We start from the raw sequence: 20,221 nt of genomic DNA on the forward strand, positions 1-20,221 counted from the left end.
CAGATGGCTATGATTCGAGCCATGGTGGTGGTAGCCTGGATTCTGACACCTGACTTTGCAAACCCTTCTGTGACTAGGGAGTTGAGGTGTGCTGTGTGGACTCTTCCATGGAGCACGGTGTGCAGGCAGGCACTGAATCCAGGAGCCAGGACAGGAAGAAAAGCCCTCAGATGTCACCTGGAGTGTTGAAGGCACCATGCCTGGTCCTGGAAGCTTCTGAGCATTCCACCTTGCACTCAATTAAATACAATTTAAGCGGCTGTTACCTGAAGTGTCTGCCGTGTTTCTGTGTATTGAACAGGCTCGCCTTTCAAATCCTTTGTGTAAAAATTAGATGACTTTTTTTCCTTCTTGATTTCTCATTATGTTAGTTATGCTGCCTCTTTAAAATAGTATACCAGACAAAAACATTTGCCACTTTCTAATGGCTTTGAACAAATCAACATTTCTTACTTTTCCCACCTTACATATTGCAAATTCTCATGCCCCTGCTCCCCCCTTTTATTGGTGGTATTTATAGAATGCAAATGTTGTAAAGGTTTCAGACTTGCCCACCTTTTTATTCATGTTCTTGTCTCTTAGAGTGCCTGCCCCTGCTCTTTGTCACAACGATATTCTACAATGGCTAATGTTTATTTCTACCTCTCCTGTTTCCCGGTTGCCACATCTGGAATTCATGCAGTTAGTGCTGTTGGATTTTGTGTGGACTAAGCAGTTTGCCTGTTTTATTGCCCTGCCTCCCTCGATGCAACCTGGGTTGTTTCTCCTGTGTCAGCTTTTGAGGGACGGACAAGCTTCTCATGTTTGCTTTGCATTATGCAAAGAGCTTTCTTTGTGTCTTCTAGCCATGGCTTCTGGAAAGTACTTTTTTTTCTTTAATTGGGGGTGGGAGAATTTTGAGAAAGGGCTTCTCTGTGTAGCCCTGGCTGTCCTTGAACGTATTCTGTAGACCAGGCTGGCCTGGAACTCAACAGAGATCCGCCTGCCTCCGGATCTGCCTCCAGAGCACTGAGATTGAAGGTGTGCACCACCACCCCGTGGAAAGTACTCTCACATATCAAATCTTTACCAGCATGTTTTCTAAGTAACTACTCATACTTTACTTGTAGATCTATCTGTTTATCATCTTCCCTCCCTCCCTCCCTCCCTCCCTCTCTCTGTCCTTCCCTCCCTCCCCCCCCTTCTATATATTTTTTTCTAGGTAATTTTTCTTTTCAAAATGGAGAGGTGACTGCTATCACAGGTCTCTTTCCCATAACCAAAGAGAGGTGGTGGCAGCAGGTGATGATTGGGTCCTGGAGGGGAGCTGGGACAGTTGCTCTTCACTTTGATACAGTTTCTGTCAGATGTTTGCATTATTAGCTTAGTGATGGTGGAACCCAGTTACTGCACCAGACAGAGAAGAGCCTTTGCTTCTGGTCTCACCATATATTTAAGTCAGGCTCACCTGAGAGATGGGCTGACCTGGAACCTACTTTGTAAGAACCAGGTGGCCCCAAACATGTAATCCTCCTGCCTCATCTCCCGAGTGCTAGGATTATGAGCGTGGGCCCCCATGTAAAAGCAGATCGAGAATGTGAATGTGCCTTTCTCTGTGGTTGTTCTGGGAGCTTGCCGGACAAGGTTTGTCAAGCAAGCGGTGTTATGGCTGCTAGACCTGCAGGACCTAGACAGCCAGTGTGGTGTGGGGTTTCTTCTGGGCCAGGAGGTGCAGGGGCTGGTGACCTGGAGCACAGCAGTCAGTGTGCTTGGGCTCCCGCTGTGCAGACTGACTTCAGTAGCTTTCTCTGTGTAGAATCTAGCTCCATTCTCCGAGTGGATAGCAGTAAGGGACTTTATAGAATTCTGTGGGTTGGGTTCATTTACTTTTTCCTCAGTCAGAAGTAGATCTCTCTCCTGTTCTCAAAGACACAATTAAGAAGGATGAATGGAATTATCGTCTGTCCTAGGGTTGTCCTTGCTCGTGTAAGTCAAAATGCTTCACTGTCACCCTGCTTCGGGTCACTCAGAAGACCACGTAGATATGATCCATATCTACTTCCATTTAACAAGATAGAAATGGAAACAGATGGTACGTAAAATAAACTGTTTAAAAGAAGCAATAACATCCCTATTATATCGTAATATAAATATTTTTACTGAAAAATGACTTCCTCAAAACTGTCATTCGCAAGAAGGAGAAGTGAGACATTGTTCTGGTTTTTTCTTTAGTGGGAAGGTGGGACTCCCCTGCTTCCTTCTGTATTTGGTTTATGCATACTGTGTAGGAACTGCTAGCGCACATGGCCCTGTGTTGATACCCAGACGCGGCCCGCCGTCAGCCTCCCAGGGTGCTCTGCTGCTCAGAGGATTGTTTCATAAAGATTGGTCTCTCCGTGTGGAGTCCGAAATGGAATCAATCCTTTTTTCAGCTGTTTGTGTATGGTCTTGTGTTTGGGGGAATCTTTGACAATATCACAGTACCATGGTCATTTGGTAGTTCCGGTCAATTGACTTAGATTTCGTAGTCCTGAGGCTTCTTTTTTAAAAATCATGCATGCACACATGCACACACACACCAAACAAACCAGCCTCTGTATTTGTTGGTAGTGTTGCTGGTGCTTTTATCGGAAGGGTCTTGCGTTGTCAAGCTCCTGGTTTTGGATGTGCGCCTTTTGCAAGGAGAATTTCCACTTGAAATCTGAAGTTTTGCCCTTGGTGTGACAGGCTCACTTGGATTAACTTCAAGAATCTGACAAGCAGCCCCTTCATATTCTGTGTGCCAAGATGCCTTCAAATAAAAATGGTGTTCCTGAGCTAAGTCACTAGTTAGCTGACAGCTCACAGCTGCAACAGTGCTGTTGCTGGATGGTCCTGTTCACACATGGTCCTGCTCCAAGTTGTCCCATTGCAGGATGCTGAGACACTTGTGGCAGGCTCCCTCCCCCTCCCTCCCCCAACCCCCCCTCCCCCGCTCTCACAGAATAGTGAAGAGGTGTCTACCGAGGTTTTACATCAGGATATCCTTTTGTGAGAAATATTTATTTACAAACACAGTTGTTTTATCTGCATGTCTGTCTGCACACCAGAAGAGGGGATCAAATCCCATGGGACTGCAGTTACAGAGGCTGTGAGCTGCCGTGTGTGCTGGGGATTGAACTCAAGTCCCCTGGAAGAGCAGCTGGTGCTCTTCGCTGGTGAGCCATCTCTCCAGCCTTCATCAGGATATTCCTGAAGGCAGCTTTTTAACGCGAGTGGCCGCTGGTAGTGAATGGAGTGGTAGCTAGTGCAAGTTGGTCTTGTTTCCCAGGCTCTTGCGGAGCCCTCAGCACTTTCCCCACAGTGTTACACGAGTGAAAGGAGAAAGAGATGTCTGAACATAGTTTGGTCTCATCAGCCCATTGGGAAGCCATAGGGACCCAGAGGCCTATAGACCCTCTCTGACAACTGCTAACTTCAAGCAGGCAGGATCTGTCTGTCGGTCTGTCTAAGGGTGACTTTTCTCTGACTCCCACAAGGATGGAGTGAGGGGAAGCTAGACTAAATATGGCTCCATAGGCGAGGAGGAAGTGGGAGACATTGAGAGGGCAGCGGACACTGGCCAGCACAGGGGCACGAGGGGCTTCCAGAGAGTCTCAGAGCAAGCGTGTGAAAGCTCTCAGAGCATGCTGTCTTTCTGAGAAACACTGCATGGGTGTGGGAGTGGCAGAGGGGTCCGAGCCAGCCAGGAAATAGGGTTCTATGTGGGATCAGTGGATGGATGAGAAGGCACACGGAGCTTTCACATGGAGCGCTCAGGGGACCATGAGTTCAAGGTGCTGTGGGGACTTTGTGGAGAGTGAAAGGACATCCCTGAGCCCCGTGAGCCTGGTGTTGAGGGGAAAGGTCATGGGCCGGGAGGAGGAAGCCAGTCTGTTAAGTGGCATCTGTGAGACTCTGAGCAGCTGACGGTGGCATTGATACATGCCCCGCCCTCTTTCTGGCCATCTTTCACATGGGGAAGCTGAAGGGACTCTGTCCTTTAGTTTCGGGAAGAAGTTGGTTCGGATGCTGAGGGGGCAGAAGTGAGTGAGTAATGGCACTTTTTTTTTTTTAAAATTTTTAAATTTATCTTTACTTTTTATCTCTGGATGAGAAAAAGTATATAGGCTTATCTAAGACTCTACAAACCAAAATGTTCCAAAATCTAAAATTTAGATGCACATAGTATCTCAGATTTTGGAGCAATTTCAAACTTTGGGCTTTTGGAGTAAAATTGAAAGCCAACAATATTTACGAAAATGTCCCCAAATCGGAAACCTATTAATCCGAAGGATTTTGGATACGGGCACTCAGCCTACAATTGTCTTTAGGATGCACAGGACTGTTGCCCATGGATGATTGTGATGAAGTCTTAGAGAAATTGTAGTGTACACATTTATACGATATAACCTTATACCTCCTGGATTTTAATCCACCAATAATGGCTTGGGAGGCAGAATTGCAGCCTGAGGGAATACCCCTAGAAAGGCTAGAAGTCAAGGATTTGTGAGTGGCTTTTCTTTTGGCCAGATCTGGTAGCTTAAACACCAATAATCCCAGCGCTTGAGAGGCTGAGGCAGGAGTTTTGCCATAAGTTTGAGGCTAACCTTACCTACAAAGTGAGGCTCTATTCCCAAGAACAACCACAGCTATAGAGTTTTCCCCTTTCTTTTCTTCCTTCTTTTTAGAAATTTTAATTAGGTGATAAAAGAAAGATTTGTTTAGTTTTATTTCATATCTATTAGTGTTTTCCTGTATGTTTATCTGTGCACCATATTTGTGTCTCATGCCCAATGAGGTCAGAAGAGGATGCCAGAAATACTGGAACCAGAGTTAGAAACAACTGTTCGCTCTCTTGTTGGTGCCGGGAATTGAACCTGGGTCCTCTGGAAGAACACTAGTATTCTTAACCACTGTGTTGTAATAAGAGTGGCAGGGCTGCTTCCCGCCACCCGGCTAGCTTTACCCGAAATAATTACATGGAAACTGTATTCTTTTAAACACTGCCTGGCCCGCTAGTTCCAGCCTCTTATTGGCTAGCTCTTACATATTGATCTAACCCATTTCTAATAATCTGTGTAGCCCACGAGGTGGCTTACCAGGATAGATCTTAACCTGCGTCTGTCTGGAGTGGGAGAATCATGGCGACTGCCTTACTCGGCTTCCATCTCCCAGCATTCTGTTCTGTCTACTCCGCCTACCTAATTTTTTGTCCTATCAGAGGCCAAGTAGTTTCTTTATTACTTAACCAATGAAACAACAGATAGAAAGATGACCCTCCTCCATCACCACTGAGCCATCTCTGCAGCTCCATCTATTTATTCTTAGTAGTTGACAACCATTTGTTTAGTAGGCAGCTGCTAGCCGTACCCTCTGCTAAAGTTCAGAGAGTAATTGGAGTGCATTAAATACATTCTTGAAATTGTTAGAGGCCAAATATAGTAGTAATTTGAAAAAAAGCCAGTATTTAAATCAAAACATGATGATTTCTATGCAGATGGGTGGGATTGACTGAGGGTACCCTTGCCTTAGGGAGCCTGCGTGCCTCTTGGTGGGGAGCTCTAGTGATTTGGGGGGCTCCCATTTGCTGGCACCTTCCCCACTTGGGGGACAAAAGGCTGCCAGGTACAAGGTCCTTGCTGTGTGTCAGCCTGCTGGCGGTGGGCTTCTACGAGCATGCCTGCAGCATTTCGTGATTGGTTCACAGTTGATGTATAAATGAGTCCTCAGGTTTCATCCAGACTCTGACCTCCCTCAGTAAAAGAAGCAAAGACGAGTGGCTTCTTGCTGGACTCCGATGAGTTTTTAGGAATGCCTGTGCATTCTATGCCGTAGACACTGAAGAGTGAGTTGCCTTTGCGTGGTCCACTCGTGTTGCCATGGGCGGAATCGGATGCTACACACCAAAGACTGCCTGTCCTCCCGCTCGTAGCCTGCTTTGAGCGATGGACTGTTAAGATGATCTGACACCACAAGCCTTGGGCTCAGAGGCACCAAGGTAGCTGGGTGGGTCCTAGAGGCAAGCATAGGATAGTCAGAACCAACACTGGAACCAGACTGAGGTGGGCAGGGGTAAGTGGGGAGCTGTCAGTGAGGGCCCACTGAAGGTCTTGAGCTGATGCTGCAGTGGCTGAGCTTTCCCCGTGGGTGATCTGACATTGGCTCTTTTTCTGGGATGGTTGTAAGGCAGCAAGCATGTGACAGCCGGAACCTGAACGAGGGACAGTGATGGCTGGATTTCACTGGGCTGTGAACATGCTCTCAATGCCTTGCTACAACTGTAAGCATCTGCTCTTTTCCACTGCGTCTTGGTTTGGGAATGTAAGACTTAGGGGACCAGGCCGTCCACAGTAGGCTTCTTCTCAGAGACTATCTGTCACTGAAGGCCTGGCTGAGGTTTGCATCCGCTGTCACTGAGCCATCACGCTCACAGAGATGGCAGCCGGACTGGCCAAGTGCTGCATGCTGGCTGGTGGCTTCAGTTTCTTCCCAAACTGGCAGCTCTGCAGGGTTGCTGAAGTGGCCCCATAAAGTGGCAGGAATCACAGCATCCCCACCGCCGTCTTGCTCTAACATACAGACAGTGGTGATTTGTTGTGCATGGGGCTGGAATGATTAAGGTCATCTCAGAGGCTGCCTGTCATGTGATTGACCCAGTCATCAGCTGCTCCCGGGCTGTGTTGCCCCTCCTACCTTAGTACTTTCTGCCTGCTGTCCTCTGCCTGGGCGGGCTTCTGTCTGGGTTTTGAAACTCTTGTGGTTGTCCTGTTATCCAGTGGAAATCTTTCTTGATTGCGAAATCCCTGATCACAATTCTGTGTTGTGCTGATTAGAAGATGAAGAATCAATATTTGTGGTATGTATTCTAACAGATCTCAGAAGCTTGGGCAGACGATTGAAAAATCTAGATTACACACAGATAAAGACCTAACTAGGTGGTTAACTCCTGGGGTATACAAACTCCTCGGCCGTGGGCACGTTTTTCTGTTTTAGCCTTAGTTAACCCTCTGTCAACCTTTAAGTATTGTCTAGAAGGCAGGGTGAAAGGTTTCCCCAGCTCCTGGACTCACAGCCCCAAGCTGAGATTTGGTCCTCTGTCTCTCTGACCTCTGAGGCCTTGTTGTCTGGGTTCTGCCCATTTCTGCTTGGGGCATTACTCTGTAGTTTGAAAGCAGGGCCCATGAAGGATTCCTTTTGACATTGATAGCTCTGTGACGGGGGACAGGGGTCCCAAGAGGTCCTAGGGCTCGCCTTGGGCAGCCCTGCTGGAGAAATAGAGCCCAGACAGGAAGTCTCAGGCAGGTGCCCTGGGGAAGGCATCTAGGCCCCTGTGGTGCCCCCGGGAGTGGTTGTGGGTTGCTGACACGCAGTCGCTTCATTTCCCACCGTCCTCATCCTGCCCTCTCTCCCATGTCTGGCCTTGTCACTGCACCATGCTGCTGCTGCTGGCCTTTTATTCCTTGAGGCCCCGCTGTGGCCTGCCTCTGGGCCAGAGGGGAGGGCCTGTGAAATCCACATTGGTTCCAGCACCCCATCTGCATTGTTGGGGCCTCCCATGACACAGGACCCGCTCTGCTCACATAATGGCCCCTGTTGAAGGACTCCTCTGTGGGAATTTAGACATGAATTTATTTTGACAGTGCCTGCTAAGGTCTCCCGGAAGTGAAAACCTGCGAGACCAAATGACCTCAAGATCAAATGACCTCGTGACTTTTTCCCTCCTGGGAGGGCTCTGGTCGAATAAATGCCTGGGGCTTTGTTCCTTCCCTTCTTCTTTCTCCTCTTCTTTCCCTAGGGATAAATTATAACTTCTGTGTGTGCGTGTGCGCAGAGGACTTTTGCTCCCCGGGTTCTACTTGCCTTCTTCAGCTTGACTGGATGAAACCTTTTCAAAAACCTGTCTACTTAGGACCCCACTCCTGATAAATTTCTACCTCGGCTGACTGAACTTTCGCTCTTTTTTCTTCTTTTTCCTGCTCTGGGAACTGAATCCAAGTCCTGGTATGTGCCGAGCCCGTGCTCAACCACATAGCTGTAATGCGGTTGGTTATTAGGTGTCACCTTAGTCTCCATTTGCCTTCTCGGTGGCCAGCTGCCTCTTGTCAGGGAGAGACCTCCCTCCCCAGGCTGCCAGCTAAACTTTCTCAAGGAGGGAGACCTGGCAAGCATCACCTAAGATTGCCTGACTAACAGACATTCTTTCTCTTTCTTCCAGCCTGCAAGTATTCCTGCCACAAGAAATGTGAAGCCCAGGTAAACGTTCCATGGCTTTCCCGTGGGACTTCGTGGTGGAGCTGGCCTGCACTGACTAATGGGCAGAGGGGGAGGGCGGCCCTTGGACTGCAGCGGGGAAAGGAACTGGCACCAGCTGGAAAGAGGCCGGCCGGCAGGAGTGTGGCATATTACTTTCATCTCAAGAGCAAACCGAAAGAGCTTTGAAATCCATGTTTTTAATTATAGAAAATAATTCCGAAGAATTCGATTTCAGATAAGACCTCAATCATCCTTTTCACAATGGCCATACCACCAGCTCCTTCCTGGTGTTGAGTGATCCCGACTTTCTCTGTGTGTTGCCGTCTATTCATGGGGTAGAGGTGCAGAGACAGAGTCAGGGTGCGTGTTTAGCCTAGAGGAGCATGCTGGCTAACTTTGAGGGTAGTTAGCTGTTCACTGTGGTTGGTGAAAACCTGGGCAACCTGGAGTAGGCATCTTTAGGCCTGGTGTCTGTGTCCCCAGCATGCTTGAGAGCCAGGTGGTCCCCTGGTTGCTGTGGCCTAGCTGCCTCGCCTGTGATGAGCAGAGAAGTGAGGGGCCTAGAAAGGAAGATGCCGAGGCTGCGGCTATGGTTCTTTCCCTTCTCTGTGCCTACAGCTCTGGATTTCCTTGCTTTGAGGCTGCTCTTCAGTGTGACTCCAGCCTTTCAAAATCTCGCTGACTGTCAAACTGTCAGGGGTTCTGGCGAGCTGTCCGTCCCTGTGGCTGTAGGACGAGAGGGATGGGCTCTGCTGATGTTGTTCATGCTGTTCGCAGATCTCCATCCTGTCTTCAGTCTCTGAACTAGAGGCTGTGGTGAAAAATTTAAGGATACCATGAACTTCACATACATGTTTTCAGTGTGAGGACTAGGAAGGGCAGAGTTTCTCTACACAAACACACATACACACACACACACACACACACACACACACACTAAATATTTATGTGTACACATCCCATGTCTGAGGGTTTTTATTGCTGTGAAGAGATACCATGACCATGGCGATTCTTATAAAGAAAACATTTAATTGGGGCTCGTTGCAGTTCAGAGGTCTAGTTCATTATCATCATGGCAGTGCATGGCAGCAGTAGGCAGACTTGGTGGTAGAGGGGTAGCTGAGAGCAGGGATCTAAAAGCATCAGGAAGCACACTGTCTTTGAGCTTAGGAGACCTCAAAGCCCAACCCTAGTGACACACCTCTTTCAGTAAGCCACACCCACTCACACAGGACCACATCTCCTATTAGAGCTATGCCCTAGGGGTTAAGCATTCAAACACTTGAGTCTATGGGGTTCATACCTATTCAAACCACCATACCCCACGTGAGTACACTCATTTTGTTCATATGTACATGCATGTGTACGCACAGTCACCCATGTGCCCTGTGCACCCACAGGCACGTGCATTCACATACACAGAAGTACCTCCGCAGAGGCAGGAAATGAATGGTCTTAGCCCTAGGGCTCTTTCCAGAAATGAATGACTTGTCTTTTAAGTCTTCTATGGGCATATTTAGAACATGCAGAGAGCAGAGAGGGTTGCTCAGTGCTACTGCTAGATGCCTAAGCTAGCTTAGGACCAGCACCCTCTACCCTCTTCACCTTCTGCCTCCCTTTCTTGAGGTCACTCAGAAGCTTTTCCCAAGCCCAGTGGGGTAGCATGGAGCAGCTCTGCCTGCACTTCTCCCTCAGCTCTGTGTTGGAGAAGGTCCTCTTCCACCTGGTCACATGCCCTGGAGTGGGACTGATTTCTGACCCTGGTTTATCTTAGCCTCGCTTCTGTGTGCTATCCACCTTTGGTCAAAGGAACCATGCTGCAGTGGCGCCTGGTATGGGGGATGCAGTGCTGAGTGGGACTGGTCTGTTTCGGTAACGGATCTGACTTGGAGAGGCTCCCTTCTCATGCAGGGACTTCAGTGCGCCTTTCCAGTGGTGTGTCTCTTTTGGTGGCCCTTGTTCTCAGGGCGCATGTCTTGTCACTGGTGGGGGTGTGATCCAAGGGCTGAGTGCTTCTCTTGCCACCAACTCCATCCCCTGACTTTAATCCTAGGCTAGTCACCTCTGACCTGAGCTGCAGCAGTGAGCCTCCATCTCTCTCTCCATTTCTGATTACTTCAAAGCATCATCCAGCAGTCTTAAGTATAACTGATATGGCATTGCTAAGCCCAGCAGTTGGCGGTCTGCTGAGAGATGAATAGGTTTTCCTCCTATCAGAGCCTGCCAGGGGGAAATGTATCCACATTCTTTAAAAAAAAAAGTTTTTAATATGGCTTTGAATAACATGAGAGAATGCCACCAGTAGTAACAAAGCACCTTCTCATTCCACACACAGAGTTGTGGTGTTACAGAACTGAGAACCATAAATTCTCAGCAGCCCAGCAGAGCTTAGTGGCTGGGAAGCATTTCTTTCAGGAACTGGAGTGTGGTTTGTCCCACGTTACTTCTATGAGTTCGGGGTTCTTGCTTGTGTCTTTAGATCTCACTCCTTGGCTTTGGGCCTTTACTGCTGTGTATATGGATCACTGCACAGCCTCCCTGAATGCGGGTTTGGAAAATCGGAAAGCTTTGTGAAGGTTGAGACTTGGCTCCCATGTTAGACCTCGTCTGTCTTATACTGACATGATGACATGTGCCCCATGTACCCTCCTCAGTGTTTCCTGAGGGTGAAAGCTAGGAAGGGTCCCTGCAGCGTGTGTTCGACGTATGATGGAGTTAAATGCCATGACCACTTCGGGTAACGCCACAGTCTTAGGTATCTGTTGTGCCTGTGATTGATCCATTAGTACCGAGGGTGTGGAGGAAAGGTTCTATAAAAAAGAGCGAGTCACAGTAGGGAAACAAAACATGGTGAGGAGACATAGAAGCCCTAGTATGGTAGATGAGGTTTCTATCTTCCTGAGCATGTCCCTCATTCCAGGTTGTGTGGGCGAATAGAGGATGAGACCTGGCCCTTGGTCTCCTTGTGGCTTTTGGCTTGAAAGTAGGCCAGTCTACCTCCCGTGGTCCTAGTGTCTGTGTCTCTAGGGTCATGTGTTGAAATATGCATGATGACATTAGGGGGGTGGAGCCTCTGGGGGGTTATTAGGTATTGTTGGGTGGGGCCTTATGATTGATGGGCTTAGTGCCCTTTTCAAAGAGACACCGGAGAGTTTTCTTCCCTTTCCATCAAATAGAGACTGCAGGAAGGTGTGATGGGGATCCAGAAAGGAGATCCCTACCTACCACTAAGCCTGTTTGTACTTCGTTGTTGGAGTGAGTGTCCAGCCTTTTGAACCGTGAGCCATAAATTCCTGTCATTGAAGCCACTAAGTTTGAAGTGGGTTTTTGTTTGTTTGCTTGTGTCTAAGATGACTTGGATGACGGAGGTAGGTCTGCCTGAGCCTCAGTTTCCCCCTGTGTGGAACAGATGGACAGTACTGCTTAAATTACACACAACAATGTCCTTCTCTTAGACATCGAGTACAATAACACTGTGTGTGAGCACTATGGAAGTCAAGGAGACGATGAGAAAACTCTTTGAGAGTTTGGGATCTCACGGTCCTGCTCCCCGGGTGCTCAGCTGATTCATTTCAGCCCCTGAGCTGTTTGGGCCTCGTGACTTGGTTTTTCCCTGCCCTCAGTTGACTCATTGACATGAGGGGAAAGGGAAGGAGAAGTACAGAAGTTTTAGGAAAGCAGATGTTGTGAAGAGAGAAGAAGAAGAGGGCCTGGGGATGGTCCCCGAGAAATGAACAAGAACAGATCTTGTCTTTGCAGCCTGTGGCAGCCACGGACATCGGCTATTCTGGTGTCTGCCCATGCTTTGAGTCACACTTTATTATCCTGGATCAGTAGAGATTCCCCCATGGAGACTGCACACAAGTAAGCTGAGCTGGAGCACATCTGGGACAGCACTGAGCAGCCATCGGGTCCTGGCAATCAGCCCCTGCTTTAGTTCACAAAGGACCAGTCTCTAGCGCCAAGGCTCCATCGAACCCTCAGCCTCTGGGCCATCCTCAGTCTTGCCTGCCTGGCTTCATTCTGTCTCTGACACATCCAAGACGCCCAGTCCTCTACAGAGGCCATGACAGGGCTAGTGTGTGTCTCTCTGTCCTGTTGCTTCTCAGCGTCATACGCAGGACTGGGTTGCCACAGAGAGGTATGTCTCTGAGGAACAGGTGACGTTCTGAGGTACACAAGGAAGCCGTGTGAGTTCTCACTTTGTGGCATGTTAAGCCCTCAGTTGTGGCTGTCCCTGCTCTGTCTCATTGTGTTGTGTCTGGACTTACCCCCCTCAGGCCCCAGAGCACCAGACAGTGCTGCTGTGACAGAAGCAGGGTCCAGGTGATTCCCCACTGGGGTGGATGGCTACACCATGAACATTCAGGAAAGAATGAACTGGCGGTGTTTGCTTGGGCATTAGCATTGAAGATAAGGGTGTCCACCTAATCCCCTACCCTAAGGAGTAGAAGGGGTGGACCCAGATATTTTCCTAGGAAAACGAGGAGTCAATTTCACTTAGTAAAAAACAAAACAAAACAAAGACAAACAAAGAAAAAAATCAAGCAAAAGCATTTTTCATTAAAACAACAAAAATGAAAGCCCCAAACTGTTAGGAGCTGAGCTCTTGTGCTGTGTGTGTGTTTGCCAGTTTCCTGATACACATTCTGAGGTTGTGTCTATCTGAAGCTGGGTTGGGCAGTTCTAACAGAGTTATAGCGGTGTTGTAGGAGTGACGTGAGACACGTAATGTCTTTTATGAAACTGGCTTGTGGTGTATGCTCAGGAAGAATGTAAGTCAGTCAGTGCTCACCAGAAGTAACAGGGAAGAGCTGAACTTTCAGGCATGGCAGTTTCATTGCCACATGGCACTGAGGGCTTCTGTTCCTGGCTGGTGGTTCTGTTCTTGAAGATGGCAGCTTCAGAACCAAAGTGATGGCACTTCCCTGAGAGATGGTCGCCCCATGCTGCCAGCTCACCATTTACCCAGCATCCTTCCACTTGACTCCCCACCATTTGTCCCAGCCATGGAAGTAGTTGAATTTTAAGCTGGGCAATTCAATAAACAAACACTTCTGAGTTTTGCTCTAGCCAGATGCTGAGCAGGGCCCAGGTACAGCATTGACTTGAGGACAATTCCAGCCTGCCCCCGTAAGGACCACTTGGGAGCCGTGGTCTGCCAAGAGACGCTCTGCGCTGCTCAGTGTGTGTGCTTGGTGTTTTAGAGAGAGGGAAGCTTGTGTGTTGAGTGGGATGGGGGAAGTGCGGGGTGGTGGGTGTCCTGAGCAGGGGATGCAGGGTTTTGTCCTTGCTCAGCAGATGGTCTGCCACCGAGATGCCAGTTTGACAGCCTCCTTCTACAATTGTTTTTAGAAGCCATTGAAGTTAATTGGAGTTTATGCATTCATAGTGAAATTGAAGGGAAAGTAGGCAGAATTCTCTGTGGTTCTGCACAACCTCTCCCACCTTAATCATCTCTTTTTGTAGCTGGATGGTGTCCACCTGAGGCGTCAATACCATCCAGAGTCTATTCTTCAATAGGACTCTTTCTTGGTGTTCTGTTTTCCTTTGCTTTTTTCATCACGGTGACAAAGATACCTGATGTTAGACAATTTAAACGAGAAAGGATTTATTTTGGTTCCTGATTTTAGAGGTTCAGCCCAATGTTCTTGGCTCCCTCCGTTGACTGTGGGCCAGGTCGTGATGGTGGGGGAATGTGAAGGAGACACTGTCTACCTTCTGGTGGAGAGGAAGTGAAGTACAAGGGACTGGAAACCAGGCATATTATGTTTCAGAGGTCCCCAGTGTCCTGCTTCCTTCACCTTGGCTTCATCCTCTGAAGCTTCCTCTACCTCTCCCAACTCAACCATCAGCTCAGGAGCCGAACACAGCATGTGGGTGTGTTGGAGATATTTCGTATTTAAACCATGAGTCATATTCTATGAATTTGGACAAATGTAAAGTACAGAATGTGTATAATATAGAGTATTTACCGTGCCTTAAAAATCTCACGGGCTTCTTCCTCTCCTGACTTCTGGTGACCCCCAGTCTTTTTGTTGTCTCCATAATTTTGCCTTTTTTGGGGTTTCACATCATTAGAGTTCTAGAGCAGGCAAACTGTTCAGATCGGTTTCACTTCTCCACAGTACATATTTTATACCTTCTCTTGATGTTTTCACGGTTTTACAGTCTAGGTTCTTTTAGCAGCATTGGCTCCTCTAGTCTGGATGACAACAGTTCATTTGTCCATCTGTATCTTGCTTGCTCCCAGTCACCTCTGGTGTGAGAAGAGCCTTAAGGATCTTTTAAACTTTGCCCTTTGAAGGACACTTTCGTCTCTCCCAGCTGGGCCTTTTTCAGGGATCTGAGACCGGGAAGTGGGGATGGTCTGCCCCTAGGGAAGCTCACCTCGGAGTCAGCACTTGCCCTGTGTGTAAAGATTCAAGTTTTTAAACTCAATTTAACCTGAGCCCCAGGCAAGGCCATTGATTGTGAACTTCTGGAACTTCACTGGAAGGGGACAGAGAGAAGAAACCAAGGTCGTTTTGCTGTTGTTTGTTTTGTCTTATAGGTTTCTTTTGCGACAGGGTCTGGTCTTCCTTTTTAACTAAGGTTGGAATGAAACTCACCGTGTAGCCCAGACTGGCCTCAAATTCATGCCAGTTCCCCTATCTCTACTTCCTAAGTGCTAGGATTATAGGTGTGAGTCCCCACACTGGCTAACCAAGGGCTTTGAAGCTGGCTATGATGGGTGGCCAGACCGGTAAGAAGGACTATATTGTCTTGTGTAGTTAGCAGTGTAAATGTCACTTTGTGGTGACATGTTTGCTCTTCAACAAGGTTCTGTGTTTAAGCAGTGTTTGTAGAGGATTACTTTCCTTGCCCCACCAATGGGCCGAAAGGGAATTATGGCAGGCGTGTACCACATAATGATGCTTTGGTCAACAGTGGGCTGTGTGTCTGATGGTGGTCCGCGAGCTTGCGTCATCTGGTGATGCTGTAGCGATCCTGGTCGTGCAAACACACGGTGTGGTGTTTGCACAACGGCAGTCTTGCGTCACCCCTTTTTTCAGAGCACATCCCCGTTGTGAAGTGAAGCAGGGCTATGTACTCTTTTGAGATACTGCATTTGCCTTAAACTAACACCGGGATTTCAAAAACTACCGTTTTGATTCTTCAGAAGTTGTCAGTCTGCATTGCGTTGTAACAGATAAAATAGATCTAGATAGATCTCTGGAGTGAATCTGTACCAATTTGCTCTTTCATAGGGCTGTTTGGCTGTAATCTGTTATTGGCTGTGGTTGCCCGTATGCAGGAAGCTGGACGTCTGGTATAGAGATGTCTGGTATAGAGATGGTGTCAGCCCTTTGTGTCCTTCACTGGGTTTGGGTCAGGCTGTGTATCTTGAGGACTCTTAAGAGTCTTTCGCAGTGAGGAACTACCTTCCTACAGCCCCCCTGCTGGGATCTGGAGAGAATGGGCTGATGTCAGCGAGGGCACACCATAGCTGCAGGTAGGTTTGTTTTGAGTTAGAACTGGTGAAGTTCCCTGCGAAACTGTGCTCCATCCTTGTTTCTCTCAATGGCATCTGAGGAAGAATGCTCCCTGCTGACCCTTACAGCTGGACCATTTCAAGCAAGTATAATTGTTGGTTGAGATCCATTTAGGTTGTAGACCATTGATGGGGTGTTTGTGTGACAATGACTGTGAAGGGTACAAGGCAGTAGATGTCACCTGACCTCCTGTAGACAGGTTGTTACTGGTAAGGAAGGACACTGGCAATTATCAAAACAGATGCCATCTTGTGTGTGCATGTGTATGTGCACGTGTGCACATGCATGTGTGTGTGACGAGAATAACAAGCACATGACCACTTGCCCTGGGACTCCACAGAACATGGTAGGGCATTGGGTCTTGGATGTCTTGGTTCTAGAGTAGGGGGACAGAACTCAAGACAGCTGTGAGCAGCTGTCCCTCAAATGTAGATACTTGGTGAATATGTTTTGCCCTCTGGTTATATCTTTCGCTACCTGAATTTTGTGATAGAATGTTCCATTCATTAGTTCTGGTCTGACTTTTTGTTGTTGTTGAGAACAGAACTGTAAAGTGGAAATTCCCATGTATTGCTATATGAAGCAATCGCAAGAACTTTGAGGACCTTTATAAAAACCCTGGGTCTGAATTCTAATTCTACCTGTGTTAGTCTGGTCTTCTTCCATGAAATTAAGGCAAGAACACCTTCCCGAGAGGCTTGTGAAGAGGACTTCAGCCCCCTTGCTGGCCCAGGCCTGTGGCTTCTTTGGGAGCTCTCTCTTGTTCCTCTGAAACAACGTTTTTCAACCTGTGGGTTACAACTATCAGAAAACACCTATTTCCGGTGGTCTTTGGAACTAATACATGGCTCAGTAGCAAGATTGCAGTTATAAAGTAGCAACAAAAGTAGTTTTATGGTTGGGGTCACTACAACATGAGGAACTGTATCAAAGGGCTGCAACATTAGGAAGGTTGAGAACCTTGCTCTGGAGGTACCATGGACCCTTGCAGTGCAGCAGTTGAAGGACTTTCCTGAGGCATGGTTAGCCGACACTTCCAGCAATGTGTGGGGGATGAGTAGCACCCTAAAAGTGTGCATTTAGGTAGGAAAAGGCTGTGTGCTTTCTCAGTTCTTGAGAATGCTCCTTGCTTATCTCTTTTAGGTCTCAGTCAGAGGTTTTTTCTGAAGACTGTCAAAGACCCTGATCTGGCTTGTGGCATCTCAGGGCCTCTGTCAGACTGGCGCTGGGACTGCCCACCTGGCCTATTGCCATTTTCCCTCAGCCTCAGGATCCTGCATTGTTGTCTGCATGGTCAGCTCTGGTTTGTTTACAGGGAGGCTTTTGTGCTCCTGAGCCATTGGTTATGCAGCCAGAGTGACTGCCTGGATTAGAGTCCTCACCTGGGTGCATGCTAGGGCTTGCTGCAAGTTCCTGAAGAGCACTCCTCTGTCCCCTTCTTTAAGAAGTATGTATATGTGTATATTCACGTCCTTGTCCATGGGCATTAAGTTTCAAACCGGGGACAAATGACTGAGGTGCCTATTTGACATAGCAAAGCAGACCTGACCACCAGGTTTTCCCTACATCCCTCAGTCCCTCCCTACCTGTTACAGGGTATGGCTTGAACACCCCACTCTCTATCCTGAACTTTCCAGCCCAGGGACTGGGCTGTCCTTCCCCACATTTTGGTTACCTGCCCTTTTTTTGTACCTTTGGCCTCCTGACTGCAGCACCTCGTTCCCTCTCTCCCCACTCACAGGCCTCAGGGTCATTCATCTACTCTGGACTTTCCCAGATGTGTCTGCCTCTGGCTATGCCTTCCTTTTGATTTACAAATAAACTTTCTCCTCCTCCACCACACCTAGGAGCAGTCACGTCCTTTTCTTTCCTTTCCTTTCCTTTATTCAGTGCCAGTGTGTGTGTGTGTGTGTGTGTGTGTGTGTGTGTGTGTGTGTGTGCGCGTGCGCGCTTGCGTGTGTATCCTTTCCTGCTATGCATATGAATGTCTCTACTCTTCCCGGGGACCAGTCTGCATCCTAGTTTTCCAGGCCAGCCGGCTTATGGGTGATACTGCTGTATGGTCCCCAGTGTCTCTCACTTTTCTCTGGAGACCTGACTGGGCTTGCATGGTGAAGATTTACATCTTCTGGGTGCAGAGGCTGAAGGATGATACTGGCTGGCTTCTGTGCCTTTTTCATATTCCTGTACTCATTACTGAATGAAAAAAAGAAAGAGGGAGAAAGGAAACGAAAGGAGAGGTCTGCTCCTAGGTACAGTGGAGGAGAACGTTTACTGTAGATATATGGGAGGGTGTAGCCAGAGGCAGACACCTCTGGGAGAGCCCAGAGTGGATGTGTCTAGACTGAGCAGGGCCATGTGGGGAAAGGGCAAGGGAGAGAGTGGAATGAGAGGCAGCAGCCAACAGGGCAAAGGTACCAAAGGGGTGGATAACCAAAATGTCTGGATTCTATCGGGAAGAGCCTCTGGGGGAAGGGCAGCCCAGCCCCTGGGCAGGAGAAGTTTAGGGTAGGAGGCAGAGTATTGCCAGCCATACCCTGTAACAGGTAGGAACTAAGGGATCTGCTTTGGTATGTTAAACAGGCTCTTCAGCATTTGTCCCAGGCTTTGAGACCTAACAATTACCAGCTTGGGAAATTCTTGCTGTTACGCTTAGCTCTCTGCCTCCCAGCCCTCTTGCTTTTCTGGTCTCAGGAAGACTGTCTTCTTGCTGACACCGGCTTTCCTCCGTGGGAGTCCTATGTCTCCTTGGTTCGTGCTAGCCTTCTCCTTGCTTATTATGGCTGTCTCCCTTCTAAGCCCATGGCATCTCCTAGTCCACTGACACATCTTGTTCCTTTTCTCCCCAGACTCCACTCATCCTCTTTACAGGCGAGAAGCCCTGCTGGTGGAGACTTCTCCCCTCACTTTTCCTTCTCTTTTCGTTGGGGAGATTTTCCCTTCAGGCACAGGATGGCGAGCAGCATCCAGCTAGGAAGCCATCAGAATGCTCTTCTTACACATTAAAGATACTGTGGGAGCCATCAGTGTGCTCCCCAAGGAAACACATCTCAGAGAAGTTCTAACTGTCTTAAGAACACCCCCCTGGTCCAGTTGCTGGGGGAGAGGGCTTTGCTCCATCTCTGAGTAGAGGCTCTTCCCAGCATTGTCCTTCAGAGCTTAAGTTTAGCCTGGGAAAGACGTTCTGACCTCCTCCTCTAGCAGGACTTTTCTGTCCTGTTTGGGCAGGACACCTTCGTGGTGGCTCTACAGGCTTATCCTTGGTTGGGGGAGGCTCTATTCCTGCAAGACTTCCAAATATTTCACTTTGCCTCCGGGTAGCCCCCTCTCCCAGTGCTGCTCTGTGCTGTGGACCCTGTGTGCCTGTGGACAGCCAGCTTATTGGGTCATGACTGTGGTGTCTCTAGGGTGACCTTCCCTGAGGTTGGCTGATTCTGTTTAGGGTCCAACTGCTATATTCTGTTCCAGCCACTTTTTAGGGTGAGGTTTACTAGAAGAACCCCCCCCCCCACCTCCTTTTTAAGCAGCAGCGTCCAAATGAGTACACATTTTAGTCCTCAGAATTTTAACTTGCAAAATCAAGTTTTTTTTTGCCACTTCTGTAAAGCTATTAATTTTAGGCCAGGATTCAGGAAGTGGCCACCGCCATGTTCCCTTGAGCACAGAAATAGCCCCAGAGCTTCCTTCGGCCTCCCTCCCAGGGACAGATGACAGAGCTCATTTTTGTATATTTCCAGACTTTTGACTCACCTGAAAATTCCCCTCGACTTTCTGAATGAAGCAGTGCACGGGTCAAGCATGCCGGGATGTGGGGAGGAGGATAGGAGGCCAACACCCTCTCCCCTTTAGCTCTCCCGTGACTGTAAACATCCCCCTGCTTGCAGGATCTTAGGAATGATAAATACTTGCCAGGCGGTCTGGAAGGCTTGGGAGAGCCCAGTGAGTGGACTGTAGACTGTTGGGTAAAATCTGAAATTCCAGTCTTATTGTAAATTTCCATCATTTGCATTTAAAAAGCTCTGGAGTTAGTTCACTCTGCGGCTGGCCTGACCTTGAAGGTGTTTCACTAAACAGGGTCAGGACCAGGGAGGTGAAGTGCACCTTGTTTACTGTTGATTTTTGCGGTGCTGAGCTCAAAGGCAGAGCTTCCACTACTAGGCCAGCACTGTGCTCCATTTCCAGTTTCTTTGTGGACACCTTTAAAGGGGGACATCTTGGGCCTGGATCAGGTGGCGCAGAGGTGGGTCTTGTGGGGCATTCTTTATGGTGTAATATGCCCGGGAACAGAGTGACAGCATCAGCAAGGTTGTGTGTGTGTGTGTGTGTGTTGTTAGATGGTAGGGTAATGTCACGTGGTATGAATTTGTTGGTGTTTGCAGAATATGTAGATGTGAAATGAAAAGTTAGCTAGTTGGATATAAAAGTTATAGTTA

General features: G+C 48.3%; 1 protein-coding gene across 5 annotated transcripts in view; it reads left to right on the forward strand.

Moving 5' to 3' along the window:
* Window positions 1-20,221, forward strand: part of Tns3 (tensin 3) — a 232,873-nt gene that overhangs the window by 49,508 nt on the left and 163,144 nt on the right. For all 5 annotated transcript variants that reach the window (XM_041668817.1, XM_041668815.1, XM_041668810.1 and 2 more), the window contains exon 3: window positions 8,216-8,253. Coding sequence is in view for 2 of the 5 variants with exons in the window: in XM_041668810.1 (XP_041524744.1) it covers window positions 8,216-8,253 (38 nt within the window). In the remaining 3 variants the exon portion in view is untranslated. The remainder of the gene's footprint in view (window positions 1-8,215; window positions 8,254-20,221) is intronic.

Source organism: Microtus oregoni, unplaced genomic scaffold (assembly GCF_018167655.1).
Source record: "Microtus oregoni isolate MIOR12 unplaced genomic scaffold, Mior012 000019F_ref0000042, whole genome shotgun sequence".
In the NCBI taxonomy this organism is placed as follows: Eukaryota; Metazoa; Chordata; class Mammalia; order Rodentia; family Cricetidae; genus Microtus; species Microtus oregoni.